General features: G+C 45.5%; 1 protein-coding gene across 1 annotated transcript in view; it reads left to right on the forward strand.

Annotated features, from left to right (window-relative positions):
- Dnhd1 (dynein heavy chain domain 1) overlaps nt 1–16975 on the forward strand; it is an 86029-nt gene extending 69054 nt beyond the window's left edge. The window contains 19 exon segments of the mRNA XM_032893188.1: nt 1195–2803; nt 2977–3185; nt 3409–3613; nt 3689–3791; nt 6955–7104; nt 7339–7521; nt 7648–8079; nt 8237–8699; nt 11158–11463; nt 11672–11824; nt 12118–12296; nt 12419–13381; nt 13548–13734; nt 13930–14043; nt 14127–14325; nt 15062–15153; nt 15305–15454; nt 15650–16461; nt 16589–16975. Coding sequence (XP_032749079.1) covers nt 1195–2803; nt 2977–3185; nt 3409–3613; nt 3689–3791; nt 6955–7104; nt 7339–7521; nt 7648–8079; nt 8237–8699; nt 11158–11463; nt 11672–11824; nt 12118–12296; nt 12419–13381; nt 13548–13734; nt 13930–14043; nt 14127–14325; nt 15062–15153; nt 15305–15454; nt 15650–16461; nt 16589–16939 — 6860 coding nt within the window. The 3' untranslated portion in view covers nt 16940–16975.
- The last annotated feature ends 3074 nt before the right edge of the window (nt 16976–20049 follow it).

The raw sequence follows: 20049 nt of genomic DNA on the forward strand, positions 1-20049 counted from the left end.
CTCTAGAAGAGGCATAGTTGACAGTGATAGAGTCAGTTCAAGGAATAATGTCTACATGGTGGTGGAAGGGGACAATAAAGAGGGGCACAGAGGAGCTTTTTAGGGCTAATAAAATCTAAATAGCATGAAAATGGTGGCTTATAGAGCTGTCTACATTGTCAGTACTCACTACATTTAAACATGTATATTTTGTTTTACGTAAATCACCTTTTCCCCCCTCAGTATTTTCATATTAGGATACAAAGGAGTGGGTTTCATATGCTATTTTCATATGTATCATATGTATTCATATGCATATGTATCTCTATGCTTTGTTCTCAACTCCTTCCCATTTCCCTCCTTATTCTCCTTGCCTCTCTCTGGTAAATTACATTTTTAAAGTCACTTAAAATTTTATTTATTCATGTGTGTATGTGCATGTATAAGTGCACCACAGCATATATGTAGAGATCAAAGAACAACTTCTAGGAACTAGTTATCTCTCTCTCTCTCTCTCTCTCTCTCTCTCTCTCTCTCTCTCACACACACACACACACACACACACACACACACACACACACACACACTTTCCAAGCAGCAGGAAGAGTTCCCTTGCTCCAGTGCTGTGCTAAGTACTCCCAGCAATTCTAATGTTTCTACTTCCCATCTTGTAATATGTGTGCTGGGATTACAAATGCACCTGGCATTATTTTATTGAATTCTAGTTGTTAGGCTTGCTTGGCTAGCACTCCTACTCCCTGCTCCCCCTGTTCCCCTTTTGAGGTAGCCCAGGCTGACTCTGAAGCCACTATGTAGCCGAAGGTGGCCTTCATCCTTCTGTGTCTACCTCCCAGGTCCTGGGATGAAAGGTTCCACTATGACTGAAACAAAGTATAGGTGTTGCATGACTGTGCATTCTTTAATGGAGATGATTTGCACTTTCTAATTGTGATCTGACCCAGTTTCCAACCACCTCAACTTACAAATCTTATTACAGTATTCATAGGTAGAATCTAAGGGAGGAGAGAGAAGACATCACTTTATTTTAGGAATGTGTGGAGAAAGCAACTTACTCAGAGGTTACCTATTGCCAAAACATCAAGTGCACAGAATTCCTTTAGAACTCTGTGTGCTGGTAGTGGTTATGTGCAGAGACAGGAGATACTTTAATGTAGACTTGCACATGTCCTTAGTGCTGGTCAAATGTTTTTACAGACCCAGAGAAGAGCTGCCAGCCAGTGCTGGAGACTCTGCGGCAGGCAATGGAAGGCACCATCTATGCCCACAACACCTTGGAATTACAGACTCTGCAGCCTACAGTCAACTTCCTTGCCACTGCTACAGTGCCAGGCTACTCCGAGCGCCCACTCTGCCCGCGTCTCTACCGACTCTTCACAGTGTTGGCCCTGAACAGCATGACCCAGGACACCCTGTTGAGTAGGCACGTACCTAGTATCCAAGCCTGGCTTGAGCGCTTCCCCTCTGTGGAGCGGGAGCATACTCTGGCAAGAGCCCTTGTCAGGGCTTCCGTGGAGGCTTGGGAGGCTGTGTGCAATTGCTTCATGCCGTCACCCCTCCACCCACACTACCGCTTTTCCCCACATTCTGTGAGCCATATTCTGGGAAGCCTGCAGCTGCTGCCTACCAGAATGGGTTCACGAGGTTTTGTAGATTCTTTCCATCACCAGGAGCATCTGCGCCGGGTATCCGGCTTGCGTGGAACTCGCCTGACTATCATGATGTCTATGCGTGTCATGGTGCGTCTTTGGTTGCATGAGGCACAAAGAACATTTTGTGACCGGCTGGACAGTGATAGGGAACGTTCTCATTGTGTTAAGCTGCTTCTAGAAGTAGCTCAGAGGGTCTTCTGTAGTGTGCCAGGGTCTGAGTCCTTGGCCAGGGACTGTGAGGAAGAGGAAGTGGAGGAGGAGAAAGTGCCTGAAGTAGAATCTGAAGAAGAAATAGCCCACTGGGAGATCTTAAGCAACAGTGACAGTGGATCAGAGGAAGAGGAGGATCCATTTGGCCTTCAGGCCACCACAGGGTCGTTCCTCAGTGAGAGCGGTCTAGCACCATTGCCCATAAAGTCAGTAAACAAGGAGAACACAGAAAATGTAAGTCAGGTGGCTCAGCAGTTGGAAGATATAAGGAATTCTAACAGTAAGCTCCAATTAGAGACACACAAGCGCAAGTGGCAGAGAGCACCGCAGACGGACTTAAGTTTACCTTTGTTGCTACCGGTGCTATTGTTCTATCCCCAGGAGAATCCCTCAGACCTGGTGTTCAGTCTGGAGCTTACACTGGGATCTAACTTTGAGAGTCCCAACTTGTACCTGGAACGGCAGTGGGAAACCCTGGAAAAGCAGTTGGCTGCCTCAGCTGTTGGGCTGAAGATGAACTCTGACTTTGCCCAGTGCCATGTGATGGTCCAGCATGTGGCTCGCCTGGTCCGAGTTCTAGCTAGGCCCCGGCAGCATGGTCTATTACTCTCAGAGTTCCGGGGTACTGGGCGCAATACAGCCATCATCCTGGCTTCTAACATTTGTCAGGCTCGCCTTTTTCATCTACCATTTGAATCAGAGGAAGCTGTTTTCCAGTGTCTCCGAGATGCCAGCTGGCATGCTGGCGTATTAAACCAGTCAGTGGCTCTTTTGGTGCCTGATCAAGTGAATGTTGCTACCTTTTGCCAGCTGTTGGCCCTGGCAACCTCAGGTAGCTTCCCTGACCAGTACACAGAAGCAGATCTGGATAACATCGAGGAGCATCTCCCCAAGGAAAACCTTGTGAACAAATACAGCATTAAGAAGGACACAGTACTGAATAGGTAAGGCCCAGAACCCCTCCAAGTCAGTTCTGCTTTTACTCTTTCTTGATCAAAAAGACAAGAGAAAAGGCTATAGGCTTGCATGAGGGTTTAAGGATCACGGTTGGAACAGGTGTCTGGGTGTGTAAACAGGTCTAGAGGATGATGACAGTTGAGTCCTCCTTGACTTCCAGGTTCTACCAGCAAGTGTGTAGCAACCTCCACATGTTCTTCCTAATGGAAGATGACCAAGTCCAAAAGCAGCTGCCCTCTACCCTTTTCCTGAGTCTCCTTCAATTGACCATTGCCAGTGTTGACCGCTATGAACCCTGGGACCAAGCTTCTCTGGTCAGGATTGCCCAGTTCCGTCTGGAGAATGATCAGAGTCTACCTCTTGATGATGGTGAGCCACTTTTCATTTGTTCTCACCACTCATCCCAACCGACCAGTAGAGTTCCTGCCCAGGGTGTCTCTCTCATTGTCTTGATCTGATATCTCACTCTTCTCACTCTCCTTGTTTTCTGACTGATATTTTCTACCTTTCTTCCTGAACTGGGAGAAGATCTTTTTCCTTTCTCATTCCCACTCAATCCTACAAGACCAGACCAAAACTATATCCATTGCAGGCTCCTTGAAGTGCCCAGATTTCAAGATCCTAATTCCCAATGTGGCCAACATCATGGCTCGCATTCATGGTTCATCTGCCTATTACCATCAACACATGTGTCCTGCACTGCCACTTGTCACCCCCAGGACCTTCCAGGACTTCTTGGATATGTTCCTGCAGCAGCAGCAGCAGATGGTCCTGCAGATGAGGATGAGGGCCAGGCGGTAAGTGACCCCATCCCTGCAGTTCACTTCCTTCTCCTCTCTTGAGTCCACTCAAGAGGTCTATTTTGTTTCTAGCATCCAATCGGCCCTGAAGACGCTGAGGCTGCTGGTTGAGAGGCATAGTACCCAAACCAGCATGCTCACTGACTTGGAAAAGCAGCTAAAAGGCTCCTACAAAGTAAGAGGAAGAAGATTGTGAGATTTACATAGTTATATCAAAGCAAGAGGACAAAAAAGGGCCTGGGGAATTCTCGGTTTTTTAGAGTCTTCTTTTTCTTGGAGGATCTCTTTAATCCCTGCTGCCTCTCATATTAGAGCCTAGGGCCCAAAGTTTCCCATGATATAGCTCAGACTAAATTGACTTTTGTAACACAGAAATCTCAAGTGTCTGTCCCTGGATGCCTTTAGTGCCTTGACTCAGTTTGGTATGTCCCCAAGATTCCTGGATTTCTTATCCTCTTCAGTGGAACTCATGACAGCCATCTGTTTTCCTGGTGTACCACTTTGTTTTGTATCTTTCTCGCCACCCCCCCACCCCCAAAACACCAAATGTATAAGACATTTGTGCTGTGCTGAACAAAGAAAAATGTGGATGAATATGGCAACAGAGGGACATATAGCAAAGTAACAGAATTGTATTTAAATGGTGTGCTAGACATCAATGTCCTGGATCTCTTTAGTTAGCCTCTGCTGCTAGCTGTCTTCCCTTAGCCCTCTCCTTCCTCCACTTCTAACACTTGCTCATCAGCTCCTTGTTTCTATTTGACAGCTACTCCAAATACAGTTCCATTCTGGCCCCAAAACCAATCTTTTTGCTCTTTAATGCAGAGCCAACACTTTTGAATAAATAAACCTCTTATATCTTGCTAAAAATAGTGGGTGGGAGCTGTTATACCTTCACCAGCCAAATACTCCATTGAGGTTATTTGCACAAAATAGTGAATTTTAATTTTTAATATAATGGCTTTTGAAATAACGTTTTGTTTTAGTTTCTTTTGTGTAAGATGTTGAAAAAGGCTCAGGGCCAGCTACTGAGAAGTGAACCAGTGTCACAATCTGAATTAGGTAATCTCTTCAATTTTCTACTAAGCTTTCAGGTCTTGCAGATCCACATACCTCTTCATATCAACATGAGCAGTGCTAGCTCCTTATGTTACATGTTTTCCATCAGGTGCTATGTAAATTGTGGCCCATGGAGTTCTCAAGATGCTGGTGTTCTCTTCCTATCCTAGTCATCCGATGATGGACACATTAGACCTCAAGACTTAGATGAATTTAAAAATAGGGACTGGGGGTATTAGAAAGTTCAAAGTAAATAGGAGTCTCCTTTCTCTTATATCCTAAATTCTACTGTCTTGCCTTGGGTCCTACATTTCTAATTATTTCTCAAAATAATTAATATCATGAATTATTGATCTGATTGATCAATATCTATCCTTATATTGCAACATAATACAGCAAGCTCCAAATATAGATAAGAGACATTCATATCTCTGGGGCCATTCTATTAGATCCCTTGGCCATCCACTCAATGGTCCTAATAATGCATTCTTCCAGTGTTTCCCATGCCTCAAAAATGGTACTACCATTCCCATAATCATCTAAGCCAAGTCCCTGGAATCATTCTGCTCTCCTCCAGTTTCTCCTTTCTGATATTCAATTAGTTCATTTATTCATCAAAATCACCAACAAACTTGATTGAACTCTATAACTTTTTCCAAGGTCCTCAATGTTGATGTCTGTATTTGTGTTTATATCTGCATGTAAACTTATGGGTAGAAAAAATGATATATCCATTCCTTGCACAGGAAGAAGCTCTCCATTCTGATTTACTGATGAGAAAACAGAGGTCCAAAGAAGTTAAGGGACTTGTCTATGCAATTTCAGTTATTCTTATTTTGACAAAGAATATCTAGAGTTCTTTAAAATATACGAAGAAATCTTTTTCAGAGAGGAGAGGAAAGGGGAGAAAGGAAGTGGGTGGCAAGGGGAAGGAGAGAAGAAGAGGTCTCAGTATGAGATGTATAGAATTAGGTGGCTGTTTGAAAACATTCTTATAAACTATAATACAATGCAATAAAATATGAAGTACACTGAAGTTGTTCCCTGAGGTAAGATTTGGGCATGCATACAGGAGGGTGGAGGGGAAGAGTGTCCGAGTTGGTGCACCAGTCTGAGTGAAGGCACGGAGACTAGAGAACAGGCAGCACACTAGAGGAAGCCAAAGATGGGAATGGCTGAAGACTATAGTGCTTAAGGAAAAAAAACAAAAAGTAAACAAACAAATAAACAAACAAACAAAAAAACAAGGAACCTGGAGAGATGAGTAGCCACAAAGGCAAGTGTTAAGACACAAAGACAATGAGATTCAGTTAAGAAAACCACCTAGGCTGCAGTGTGATGAATGGCTGGAAGAAGGTAAATGAGAAGTGAAACCAAGGCACCAATTAGAAAAGGAGTATGGCTCAAGAGAGAGATTCAGCAGACACAGGGAATGAGAATTAGGATAAAGAACATTCAGGAGGTATAATGGAAAGTTCTATAAAATGAGCTAGTGTTGAGGAAATAAAGCAAAGGGTAGCAACAAGATGACTAATCTGAGTGTATTCTACCAAAGTTCTTTGGGAAAAAGGACAGGACTAAGAAAGCTCAGAAGACATGAACATATTAATTTAGGGGACATATAGAGTTGGAGGGGCTTACAAGAAGCTGAAGTAGATGAATACATAGTATAGGATGGGAAGAAATGGGAGGAGGGGACAGAAAGAGGGAGGGAGGGAGGAAGGAGGGAGGGGGAAAGAGAGAGAGGGAGGGGAGGGAGGAGGGAGGAGAGAGAGAGAGAGAGAGAGAGAGAGGAGATTTGAGTTTTTAGAATAATGATACAGTAAAACACTACACAGTACAACCAGTCAAAGCCATAAGATGAGAGGATATGCAGAAGTGTAGGATGAGAAGAAATGGGAGCCTGAAAACTTTTTATTAAGGAAATAGTTTAGAGGGTGGCAAAAGAAGAGATGGAGAGATCCTATGTCATGAAGCTCCCAGAGAGAAGGACTGCTTTTTAAGTCTTGTGCTGCTAAGGAGTTGGAAAGATAAGAGATGTAGCAGAATAGCTATACAAGCTTTGGAGTTACTTTTTTGGCAACAAAACTGCAAGAAAAGCAATCCCCACTTAGGGCTCTGCTACCAGATGTGAAAGTCACAGACTCAGAAAAGTTCCATCTGTGGCCTACTGACAGTTTGATTTGGTCATCTGATTGTGTACACATGCTTTCTCTGTGTGGGGGTAGTCTCAGATAGCCCAGGGAATGGAGCTGAAAGATCTGGACCTCTGTTCGCAGAATGTCGGTATGTATCAAGCCCAACTTGAACAATGTAAGATCCTGTACAAGCAGAAGATGGCAGAATGCCAACACCTGGAGAGCCTCATTGAGAATCTGACCAGGCAGCATGATGCCCTAAAGGCTCAACACGAGGCTTTCCTGGAGCAGGTAGGTTCCTCCTGCTACCTGGCCTGCTGGGGAGAGGACAACCACTCATAGGATACCCAGAGGACAGAATGGTATGACTAAAAGTCAAGGCTCCATCAGGGAGGTCAAGGTGATAGGGTGGCTTGGGAATGGACCTTCATGAGGATCCTTAAGAGGTGAGTTCTCTTGGAAACATCCTGAAGAATGGGCAGAACATCACAGGGTCTCTGCAGCAATGTATCTGTTCTCATTTAGATGGGCAAGGCATTCGTAGGTCCTTTGAGCCAGCTGCGGGTGGCTGACTTTGAGGAGATAAGGAGCTACCGAGCCCCACCAGAATCCGTAGTCAAGGTGACAGACGCATTATGTGACCTGTTCCACCATGAGACAGGCTGGTCCAGTGCCAAGCAGCTGTTATGTACTGAAGACTTTTATCAGGTAGGGAAGATTAGCGCCATAAAGGGAGAGGAGTGGGTGGCATAAAGAGAATTGGGCAGGATTAGCTTATTAAATCAAGGACAAAAGCACCCATATCTTCTCTCCCCTTAACACACATCCTCCCAGGAGCTGGTATTCTTCCCCAAGGAGAAGCTGATGGACTCAGAGCTGACCAAGTTGAGCCAAGCTCTAAGGGCTCCAGGTATGAGTGATGCATCCTTGAGGTCAGTAAGCATCCCTGCAGCAAACCTGGCAGTCTGGCTCCGGGCAGTCCTGCGCTACGGGCTGGCACAACGCCGAGGATTGCCCACTGGCCTGCTGTTGCGGCAGGTAGATGCAACACTGGCTCGGGAGCAGGCCCGCCTTGGCCAGTTCCAGTTTCAGGCCCATGATCTGCTAGAGCAAACTCTGTTTTTGACTAAAAAGCTAGAAGAGGCCCAACTCAGTCATAACCGCGTTATGGAGACCCTCAATCAGGCACAATGTGGGCACTTTCACAGATGGCCCATGAAGTCTGCACTGCTCACACCCATGCACATGTGGACGACACAGCTCCAGGTAATGAACCCGTATGTCCCATATGTCTCTCTCCCAGTTAATTTCATACCTCTCTTCCCCTCTGTATTGTCCCACTCCCCTCAGGTAACCTCTGTCTGCCCTTCCACATACCCTCTGCCTTACTCCTACTTATGCTTTGCTCACTTGTCCATGCCAGAAGTTGCAGGAGCAAGCCAAGACTGTGTTTGGAGATGCCCTCTTGTGCTCTGCTGCCATCGTCTATCTGGGTCCCTTCCCACCACAGCGTCGCCAAGAACTGCTGGAAAAGTGGCTATCTCTGTGTCAGGGCTTTGAGGAAGCCCTGGACCCAGATGATGTGGCACAGGCACTGAGGCAGAAATCTGTTAGGGTATCAAAGGACCCTCTGCTGCCCACACGCACTCCCTTCAGGATTTTGACCTTGCTGAGCTGTGGATCTGAACAGCACCAGTGGGATCGAGACCTGAAGCCCCAAGCTAAGTCAGCCCGCCTATTAGGCCTGCTGCTGCGAAGCCACATCCACTTCAGCAGTTCCCGTTGGCCTCTGCTGCTTGATCCCAGCAATCAGGCCATCATCTGGTTGAACCCACTACCTCCAAAGCAGAACAAGTGGTTGGAACAACCTCCCAAAGAGAGCAGAGGTAGGCATGGATAATGGCATTATCTTTCTTGGAAGTCTGAGCCCCAACACTCAGTTTCTTGTGGTCTGCCCTTCCATGGTAGAGATACTGCCTTTTGGTGACTAAACTGTATTATTTTACTAGCTTAAACTATATTAATAAATGGTCTCATTTACCAGTTTTTTGTGGTTGGTTTTAGCTCATGTTAAAATGACCCTAAATCTACATGGCTGGCCCAGCCATGATCTTCTACTTCTTTAGCCTACCCAACACCATAGGAAATCTTGCTTACAACTAAAGCTTACAATTTGTGGTAGTATTACCCAAATTCATGCAATATTGAGAAATTCTTGAAAGATATTTTCATTTGCCTGTGCCTGTGTCACACCCTCTGGGCCCAGGGCTTCCTCAAAGCCCTGACACAGAGATAGCCACTTTCCCAGCAGTTCTTGGTGCTGCTGTGGTAGGAAGGGACCCAGATAGATGATGGCAGCAGAGCACAAGAGGACATCTCCAAACACAGTCTTGGCTTGCTCCTGCAACTTCTGGTGTAGACAAATGACCAAAGCATGAGTAGGGGTGAGGTAGGGGGCAATGTGAAAGGGCAGACAGAGGTTACCTGAGGGGAGCGGGACAATACAGAGGGGAATGATTTGGCTAGGTTTCAATCAGAGACCTATCTGAATAGAGTATTGGCAGGAACATTTCCTAGGAGACAGGAATGAATACAGTTGTAAAAGGAGAGGTTGGTCAATTGAATAGATGAGAGGGAAATTATAGCCCTCTATGGACCTAGGGTTTTTATAGAAATAATGAACTTCAGGACCTTGAAATAAGATCATTTTGTTCCTTGTACAAGTGAGCCCTAAGTCCCATGACAGTCATCTTTTAAGAGATAGGGGAGTTAGATATACAGTTGGGGAGATAATATGAAGGAGGAAGTTACAGAGCCACAAACCAAGGAATACTTAAAATTCCACTCACCAGGGGACTAAGAGACAGAGAGAGATGGCCCTTTAGAGCCTTTGGCCCTTTAGAGCCTCTGGAGGGAAGACTGCTTTGCTGGCACACTGATTTTGGACTTCTGGTCTCCACAACTCTTGAGAGAATATTAGTTTAAGGCACTAAGTTTATGGAAAGTTGGTATGGTCATCTAAGAAATTAATCCATACATCATAGTTTCAGGATTTCCACCACCCAGGTATCATGTCAAAGTTACTTCTGGCAATTTGCATCTCTTCTGTCAGGAAAGCAAAAGATTTTTCAGAACTGTTGGGCAGAATTTTTGTCCCTGTGATTTTTTTTTTCAAGTGCTGGGGATTGTATAAGCTAGGAAAGCATAGTACCACCAAGCGACATCCTTGGCCTTTAGCTTTTGCCCTCTAGTATTTCTCCCATGATAATATTCCAGGATAGGATAGGATACCAAAGGTTGGGAAAGAAAGCTATTGGTCTGAATTATCTCATGAGCTCAAGATAATCAAATACGCCCTTCAGGGAAGAAAGGGGGAAAGAAAACACAGATTAGAAGGCCAGGAAGTAGTCAACAAACTGTTATTGACCTGAGATTGATGGGGATAACAGGTCAGCTGTGGCAAGGAAATAAATACTGTGAAAATTCAGAAGGAGCCAGGCTCAGCAGTACATACCTGTGGACTCTACTACTCAAGAAGCCACAGTATGAGAATGGCTTAGGCCCAACAGTTAGAGGACTATTTGGGAAACAAAATGAGATCTTATCTTAAACAAACAACAATAATCCATGAAACCTGATGAAGGATCTCCAGTCCCAGATGAGACCGTCATCTAAACCCTGTTGTGGTGGAGCAGAGAATCTAACGATGCTATCTATGCTGGACCACTAGCCTTTAATACTTAGGAATAATAAATGGCAGCTTTACCTGCTAAATTTGCAGTAATTTTTTTTTTTAGCGAGAGAAAAATGAATGCAATAAACTGCAGGCTTGGCAGCCTCCACTTGTAAGAGAGCCAAGTAAGAAAACATCACTTTTTGAAGGAGAAAGGGGTTGGGAATGGCTGTTCCCACACCTTGTACCATTCCAGAACCCTAGCCATGACTTATCTAGTGTGATAGTTTACAGTCCTTGAATTACAAGTCACTGCTTCAGGCACCAGTTTCTGTATCAAGGAGGACAATTTTCAGTTGTTACAGCCAAAATAGCTTTTTTTTTTTTTTTTAAAAAGATGGAATAGGTACTGACTCCTCTAACCTATAAAAAGGGCAGAAACGGAGCCAATTTCAGAGATGATTAGCTCTTCTTGGGGCTAATCTAACTTCAAAATAATAATGTCATCCAGTGTTTGCTGGTTTCCATGTCCTAGTCCAAACTGTGTATTATCACAGTAAATCTTCAGAGTAACTCCATAAGGTCACACATGAACCCTCCCCTTGGGTGATCAGGACTCCTCAGAAACCCAGTTTCTCTAAGAAACACTCTTTTGCATCTTTCTACCCCAGCAAAGTACCATGTGACAAATCAAGACAGTGAGGATGAAACAGAAGATGAACTGGAAAGTGAGAACAATGAAGATGAAGATGAGGTCAATGAGCAAAGAGAAGAGCACAAAACAGAGGAAAACAAGAGTGAGGAAGAGAACAAGCAGGAAGAGCAAGAAACAGAGAAAGAGAATGAAGCAGAGAGCACAAGCTCAGACTCAAGCTCAAGTCCACCCTCTGAGACTCAGTCTCTGCCCTCCTACCTCACTGTGCTCTCAGGCACAGACCCAGAGTTGGGTCCTCAGCTCCTGGAGGCAGCTGCCAATGGTGAGAGCCACAGCCTCCATTTTCTTCCCTGACTCCCTGGTTCCATAATCCTTTCACACCTCATTCTGACCTCAGTTCTGATCTTGTGTCTCACTGTGTTGAAGAATCTTGATAGAGCCCTCTTAAAAAAGAGAAGCAGATCTTGTGCAGGAACTGGATAGCGTGGTGCTGGTGTTGTGGATAGGTTGATTTTGCTTCCCCTTCACAGGCTTGCCTGTGCTCTTGACCAATATGGAGCTGAGCCTAGGGTGCCAAGAACTTCAATGGCTGCTGTCAAAGAAGAATCTGATTCCACCATATGTGCAGCCTGGCTTCTGTCTCTTTCTGAGTACTACCTTTCCCATCCATGCTTTGGACCGAGGTGAGACCAGAACTAAGTTATTGGCATAGCTTCTTTCTTTCTTTCTTTCTTTCTTTCTTTCTTTCTTTCTTTCTTTCTTTCTTTCTTTCTTTCTTTCTTTCCTTCCTTCCTTCCTTCCTTCCTTCCTTCCTTCCTTTCTTTCTTTCTTTCTTTTATACTAGGCCCCCAGAATCATCCCTAAGGGGGCTTCATTCAACTAGGCCCAGAGAGAACTATGACAGAGAGCCAAATTCCCTGTCTACTCCACCCTTGACTCTGATGTGGGTAACTTAGCATTTCTCATGTGATCCAAGTACTAGGTTATGAATTGCTGAAAGGGCTGAATGTTCTGGATCTGGGTCTGAACATGGAAATACTAGAAGAACAGATGCTGCATGAAATTCTGTGCAGAGAGCGCCCTGAGCTTGAAACCCGCTGGCAAGACCTCAAAGTCAGAGCAGCAGATAACTATGAAGCTATAAAGGCTGATGAGGTGTGTGGGGGCCCATTCTGTGGGGTGGGATAAACATTGAAAGGGTTCAAGTAAAGAGCTGGAGATGATGTTTGGGGACCATCACAAAGATCCACGTCTATCTAACAAATTACCACATTTAGGAACAGCTGCTGGTGATATTGCTACGCCAGAACAAAATGCGTCAGAAACCATCAAGGTTTTTGAGAGAAATGGTGAGGACTCAAGCAAAGATATGTCAACTGAATGCTCAAATGGAGGAGTTAGATGAGCAGAAGCTGGAGGTGGCAGCATTGTGGGCACCCTACCGGCAGGTAGCTTATTATGGAATGGCTATGGTAGAAGCACTAAGCTCACTACAGAACCTGCTGCCGTTTTTCTGTATGAAGTCAGAGAATTGGTTGGCAGTCATCAGAAGGGCTATAGACAGCATGAAGTCATGTGATAGTTATCATGGAGAAGACTTGCCCAGTCATCTGCTACGGATGAAAATACACCTGGCCCGTCAATTGCTGATCAACACTGTGGTTGCCCTAGGATTAATCCAAACACCCTTGGTGGGTGCCTTCGGTGCTTTGGCTATGCTGCAAGTGACAAAGAAGACACCAAAGCTAGAGAGACTGGCATTATGGCCAGGACTGTTAGCCTCTCCCAGCTCAGGCCACAACATACAGATCCCTGGTGTGACTAGGCCAGCCTGGCTAAGTTCAAGAGCCTGGGAAGAGTGTGGAGCATTGGAGTTGTTGTCCCCATTTGCTGGGCTTCGTGCATCCCTGGCAAGTCACTCTGATGTGTGGCAGGATTACCTGTCACTATCATCCACTGTGCTGGGTCCTGCACCTGGTCCTAATTCTGAGCCACTTAGCCTCTTCCAAAAGCTGATTCTATGGCGGGTACTGAGACCAGATTGCCTGGTAGGTGCCCTAGCAGACCTCACCACCAGCCTATTAGGTCGGCCCCTAGATGAAGACCTGGATGCCCCTACCATGATCTTTGAACATATTCAGCCTACTCAACCCATACTGATCTTACTGCCACCACCTGGCCACCCTACAGCCACCCTGCATCCTGTGACTGTCATCCGGAAACTGGCTGCCAGTGAAAAGGTTTGGATCTAGTTACTTAGCCCACAGTGTGTGGGAGCCCTGTTCCAACATTCTTATGGGTCTTTTTAAATCACATGGGTACTTTAGGATTCTTGTGGCATAACAGTCTATCGAATAACTCCAAGATGTCCTTGATTCACTCTGTCACCTTTCTATTGGTTCCTAGCCGCAGAAGCATCTGCATGTGATAGCACTGGGCTCGGAAGACTGGGATCCTGTATCAACTGTAGTCAACACTCTATCCCAGGCTATGCTGCAGGGGCACTGGCTAGTGCTAGATAACTGTCATTTGATGCCCTTTTGGCCAAGAGAGCTGTTACAACCCTTGCAGGGACTGCTGGATGGAGCCAAGGGTAAGCCTTGGGGTACCCTACACTTGGTCCTGAGTTTGAATTCCAAGGCTTTAATGGCTGATCTCCAAGTTCAAAGCCTATCCCTTTGGCCGTGTAACTGATTCCTGTTGCTCCAGTCTTGAATATGGCCCCTGAACTTGTAGGTCAATCCATTCATTACCAGAGGATTTATTTCAGCTCCTTATCTAACTTTAGTGGTCTCAGACTCTGAACTGATAGCTGAACCAGAAAGCAGGACTGTGGCCACTGTCCATAGAGATTTCCGTCTTTGGCTGATTGCATCTACTGAGGCCAGTACTTCTTTGCCAGGTGAGAAACATCCCCTTATAAGCTATCAGGTCCAAGAGGAGAGTAACTACACTATGCTGACTCAGCACTTTGTTCCTCCACAGGGGTGCTGACCCAGCACTCCATGCCTGTTTTCTGGAATCAGTCCTTAGAACTGGGCCGTATCTTGATCGACAGTGTGGATTCCCAGCAAGAACTCAGCACACAATCCTTCACCCAGACATTTCCTTTGTTCTTCCTATATGGTCTTCTAGTACACAGACAGCTCTATGGGTTAAAGCTGCAAGCACACAGGGGACGCTGGTGAGTGATCCACCAGTCCCATTCAGTTGTCTGGCAAACACTGGGTATCTTCTACATGATCTTTGGAACCTCTGAAGAGTGAAGGCAAGGAAGTCTTCTCCAAAGACTTTATCTGCAATCTCACTTTGAACTGAGCCTTAAAATTAGCAGAAGCAAACTGGGTAGAAACAGGGCTTTTTGAGCAGAGGGAATGTAGTGTGGCTGATATGCATATGCGATGGATGGACTAGAGAATGTCGAAGTTTATCACAAGGGGCTTTTAGGACCATGGCAAGAGGTCTGCAGTTATTCTGCAGACATCAAAAAACTGCTGAGGGAGTTTTAAATGAGAGGAAACTTGATTCAGTCTGTTGAAAGCATTACCCAGGTTGTGATGTGAAGAACAGGCAGATGGGGTGGGACTAGAGAAAGAGAAGCTTTTAAGGAGGCTCTAAGAAAGAGACCATGAGATGGGTAGTAGGAAGTAATGTGGGAGTCAGAGTAGAAGTCAGGAATGAGTCCTAGACTTCTTTTTAGACAACTAGGTGTCTGGTGATACCTCTTACTATGGTAGAACAGGTCTTATAGTGGGAAGTGAAAATTGCAATAGAAAGCAAGTTGTTTGGGGGAACAAAGCAGTAATGTCCAATGAATTCTCATAAGTCTAGAGCTCAGGAGAAAGGTTTGCACTGAAGAAAAAATGTTAGAGTCCTCAGTATACTGTTATTAAAAATGTACTCTCTGTGCCCCTACCCAGGAGTCAAGTGACCTTGACCAGGGTTCTTCAGATCCAAGAGCAGCTGTGGGCCAGTCTTAGCAACCCCAGTGCTGCCTTGTTGGAGCTGGCTGGTGAGGGTCTCCTGCTGTGTCCCAGAAGACCTGGAAAAGGGTGGGGTGGGAGTCTGCAAGGACATATGTGATGGATAGACATACAGCTTTGTTTTGAGGGGTGGTAGAAACTGGAAGGGCTGAAGCTCAGGACCTCTGACTTCATCTGCAGCTTCAGTTCTCTATGGAGGTCCTTTGAGGGACCTGGAGGACAGAGAGACCCTGGTTAGCCTGACAGGAGCCTGCTTGAATCCCAGGAACATGAACTGGGTCCAGCCACACACACCCCAGTATCTCCTGGCTACTCTGATGCCCAGCCCAGGTAAGCTTCAAGCAAATGTCCACACTGGGGTACGGACTAGTGCATTGCACTGCCATCCCCCACAGCATGGCTATTCACACCAATAAAAGAATGAGCAGGCAATGTTGATAGCTATGGGGTCAGAGGAAGACCTACTTCCTAGGGTCTGATGGGAGAATCTATTTTGTTCCTCATCCCCTCACCTCTAATTCTAAGAACTAGGGGAGCTGGATGCCAGGACAGACTGCAAGGCCCAGATGCACCTACTGCCCACACCATCTGAACCTCGTACCTGTGGACTAAACGAGGGGCCCCAGGTCTGGCTGTTGAGACGCCAAAGTCGTGCTCTCCTGAATGCGCTGCGGCAGTGTTCATCCACCTGGGTTCCTACAGTTTGTGGAGGAACTGTCCAGCGCAAAGAAAGGCGACTTCGGCACCGCCTAGTGCAAGCCAAGAAGAGGCTGGTGGCACTTCAGGCTTTGCTAACCAACAACCGTTTTCGCTCAGGCCAGTGTGTCACCCCCTGGGCAGTGTTAGGACCCAATGCCCGGCCACCTCTAGAGGGCTTCTTAGAGACCGAGGTGCTGGAACTGAAGCAGCTGGTGGGTATGCTGCTGCGTGACCTTGACTGCCTATTACAGCAGCTGAAGGGCGAGACCCCGTGCACTTCCAGCCGCTGTGCTGAGGTGGCCCAGGCTCTTTGGGCTGGGCGCCTACCTCAGCCTTGGAGATCTCATGCACCTGCTGGTCCACAGCTTCCCTGGCTATGGCTGCGACAACTGTCCCGCCGTGGGCACCTGTTGATTCAATACCTGGACAGTGGCATGAGCGAAAATGCCAACGGACCAGAGCGCATATTTCACCTGTCAGCTTTTCGCCATCCCCGTCGCCTGTTGCTAGCGCTTCGTTGGGAGGCTGTCCTGGAGAACTCAGGACACAGCCCCAAGCTTCCTGGTCACCAAGGCTCTGGCTCTGGCAATCTCCCACCTAGACGTCAGGAGTTGAACAACCACCCTCTGCATATCTGGGTATTCTGAAGTCACTTCCTGCTCCCCATCCAAGTATCTAATTACGTCCCATCCTAGTCATCCCTGACTGACACATCTTTCTAGCTTTGCCTAACTGTTTTCTGGTACCCTGCCCCCTCCCCCCCAGGTGGAGAATGGCCCAAATCCCAAAGTTCCTAAGATGGGACTGCTGCTGATTGGGTTACAACTCCAGCACGCGGCGTGGGACCAGACAGATGGAGCCTTGAAGGACAGTTTTTCCAGCCAACCCTGTCCTCTGCCTCCTGTCAGTGTCAGCACACAATCCCGGGGTGCCAAAGATGCATCAGTCTCAGCTGGCCTGGGCATATACTCCTGTCCTTTATATATGACTGGGCCCCTTGGCACCACCAAGCTGCATAGCAAGAACATCCTGATGCGCCTGCCACTACCCACAAGGCTCAGCCCTGATACATGTATTCAACGGAGAGTCCATGTGTGCAGCCCAACTTTAACCTGAGTCCTGACCAAAATAAAGCTGTAGTGATGTCAGGAATGACCTCTGGCATTTGGAAGAAAATAGGTGTATATGCACAGAGCACAAATTGTGGCCCAATGATGGGAAAGGACACTATCAACAGAGGAAGATGAGGGAGGTGCAAGTGGGGCAAAGGCTGTGGGGACACTTTGGGTACAGGGGCCTGCTGTTTCATGTTTACAAAAGCATAGGCAAATGTAACAAAATTCTGGGTTCTTGCTCAGCTCACTACTGTGGGCTCAGCACTTGCACTAAATATCCAGTGGGTGTTTTTGAATGGAGAACACTACAGCTGAAAGTTGGTTAAGGCATTTAGCATTTTTTTGGAATGCCCCAGTTCTGCCTCTCTGAATGAGTCATATACCCAAAACAAAGGCCAAATGAGATTCCCAACCCCCCACTCAACAATAACCATCTGAGCAGGCATTCCTCCATGTGAGGTGTTCTTTCAGGACCAAACTCCTGCTTTCCTTGGAAACCTATGTCCTGTCCCATGTAAGTTCCGGGAACAGATTATACCCTTTAAAAGCACTCTCCCGGGTTGGGGATTTAGCTCAGTGGTAGAGCGCTTGCCTAGGAAGCACAAGGCCCTGGGTTCGGTCCCCAGCTCCAAAAAAAAAAAAAAAAAAAGCACTCTTCCCCTGGTGACTAGATCATACTTTTTAACAGCCCAATCATGCACTGTTGAAATTAGCACTTTCATTATCCAGTTAGCTTCTAACAAGCAGCACCACAAGGGGTCCAAGCCTTCTAGACATAAACCCATTTGGGGGATACATCATATCCAAACTTCACCAGTCCACAACTGGACCTCAAAGCTTCATAATGGAAAAAGCATCTCCCTCTACCCTCTGTGTTTTGAGACAGGGTCTTGCTATGTTCCAAGCTGGCCTCAAACACCTGCCTCAACTCTCCAAATGCTAAAACTGGAGGCACAAACCATATTCAGTTCAAATGCATTGCTCAAAAGTCTAAATTTCATGTCTTCAAACCTGAATTATTAGCTATAAAATCAGGAAATATTCTAAAATTGACAGTCTCATTCCAAGAGGATGAGATAGACATCAAAGAAAGGGTGGACCAGAGCAAGAGTGAAACCCAGCAGGACAAAAGTCCTGTAGGCCCTGGCCAGAAGCACCCTGGACTTCTCTCTAGGGCTTGCTCCACTCACTGCTGTTTTCATGTCAAGTTCTGATAATTGTCATTGTCTTGACTTTTGTTTGGGGGTCTGTTCTAAAGATTTATGTGCATGAGTGTTCTGCCTGTCCATGTACTATATGTACATGGAGTCCTGTTAAGGTCAGAGGGTGCTGGGTCCTCTGGAACTGGTGTTATGGAAAGTTGTGAATACTATATGGACTCTGGGAACCTGCAAAAGCAACAAATGCTCTTAACCACTGAGCTGCTGCTTCAGCCTCTGTCTTTGAGACAGGGTTTCACATAGTCAGTCTGAACTTAAATGTACTATATAGCTAAGCTGACCGTAATTCTCTTGCCTCTATCTTACCAATTGCTGGCTGGTAATGGTAGACATGCATAAGCACACAGCCTACTCCTTTAATGGCCTGAATCTCTTCAGTAGCCACATTTATATCTCTTGCAACATTTTTTTCCCCGCCCAAACTGAGTTTCAAATGTCAACACTTTGCTTTTGGTAACAATTCTTGCTATACATTTGACTAAAAGCAGCTAGCAACAACCATGCCATGCCTCAACTCCAGGCTGCCTTGAAACGCCCTCTGCTATATGTCTGAATCTTTAAGTTTGCACTCATGCAAACTTTTTTTTGGCTGGGATTAAAAATTGTCTGTAGTCCAGTTCCCCAAGAGAGATCTTCTCATTTTTATTGTCTACATTCCTATCAGCATTCTAGCTTTCAGAACTCTCACCAGAATTGCCCATTAAGCATTTCTAACAACATTCTAAGATCTCTCCAGTTTATACTTCTCTCAAGTCAATCCCAAAGAATCACAAAGTCAGGTTTAATCACATAACCTCACTTCTTCAGGATAAATTTATGGTTAGAGTTTCTGTCAATATGTAAATATCTGAAAGAAACAAGGTTAAGGAAGGTGCTGTCTTGGCTCATGGTTGCAGGAGCCTCAGTTCATAACTGATGATTCTATTGCTGTGAACCTGTGAATAGGCTGAATGCCAAGGCAGTGAGCATGAAACACAGTCCTGATGGTCAGGAAGCTGAGGACAGACGAAAGAGCTGGAGACAAAAAGTGTTTTTCAAAGCTATATCACCAGAGAGACCTGCTTCCTTCAGTTATACCCTACACTTTAAAGTTCCTATCATTTCTCAAAATAGCACCAACTGCTTGGGACAAGACCTTCAACATATTCAAACTATAGTGTGTGTGTGTGTGTGTGTGTGTGTGTGTATAACCACTAAATATGCGACTTATTTAGTTGGTAATTTTTGCCTACGTGCACACAGCTTTGGGTTTGACCTCAAGCATAAAACTGGGCATGATGGCACGCACCTGTAATCCCAGCACTTGAGAGAAATGAAAGGATCAGAAATTCAAAGTCATTCTCTGCTCCATGGTGACTTCAAGGCCAGAATGGGCTACAAGAAACCCTATCTCCTAATATAATTTAGAAATAGCATTATCTACAAATTTGAGATTACATTTTTATGTGTTTAAATTATACTCTTAGTTATTGGTTATGTTCCTGGTAAGAATACATACATACAATTTTTTCAAAAATGTCACTATTTGTAAGAATGACAAATCAGAAAAAATTTGGGATACTAGACAGTTACTAGACAGTGTACAAATGCTGTTCTGTTTCTCTCCCTTTTGGATATGGTTGGAGGGTTTTTTAGTTGTTTTTTTTTTTTTTTTTTCAATCTATGAAGTTATATCTCACATTGATAATTGTTTTGGTCAATTACATGCATAGGAGCACAAAGGATTCCTTTCCATTTTGGCAATAAGATGATTTTGTTTTTGTTCCCTTTTCTTGTCTCAGTGACTCTAAGAGAATATGTTGATAGTGTTTCCATTAGTTGATCCCTGAGTGTGATCAGATTCCCTCTCAATCTATATTGATAGGGGAAAAATCTCATTGGAGGTGATATT

This window comes from Rattus rattus, chromosome 2 (assembly GCF_011064425.1).
Source record: "Rattus rattus isolate New Zealand chromosome 2, Rrattus_CSIRO_v1, whole genome shotgun sequence".
Lineage (NCBI taxonomy): Eukaryota > Metazoa > Chordata > Mammalia > Rodentia > Muridae > Rattus > Rattus rattus.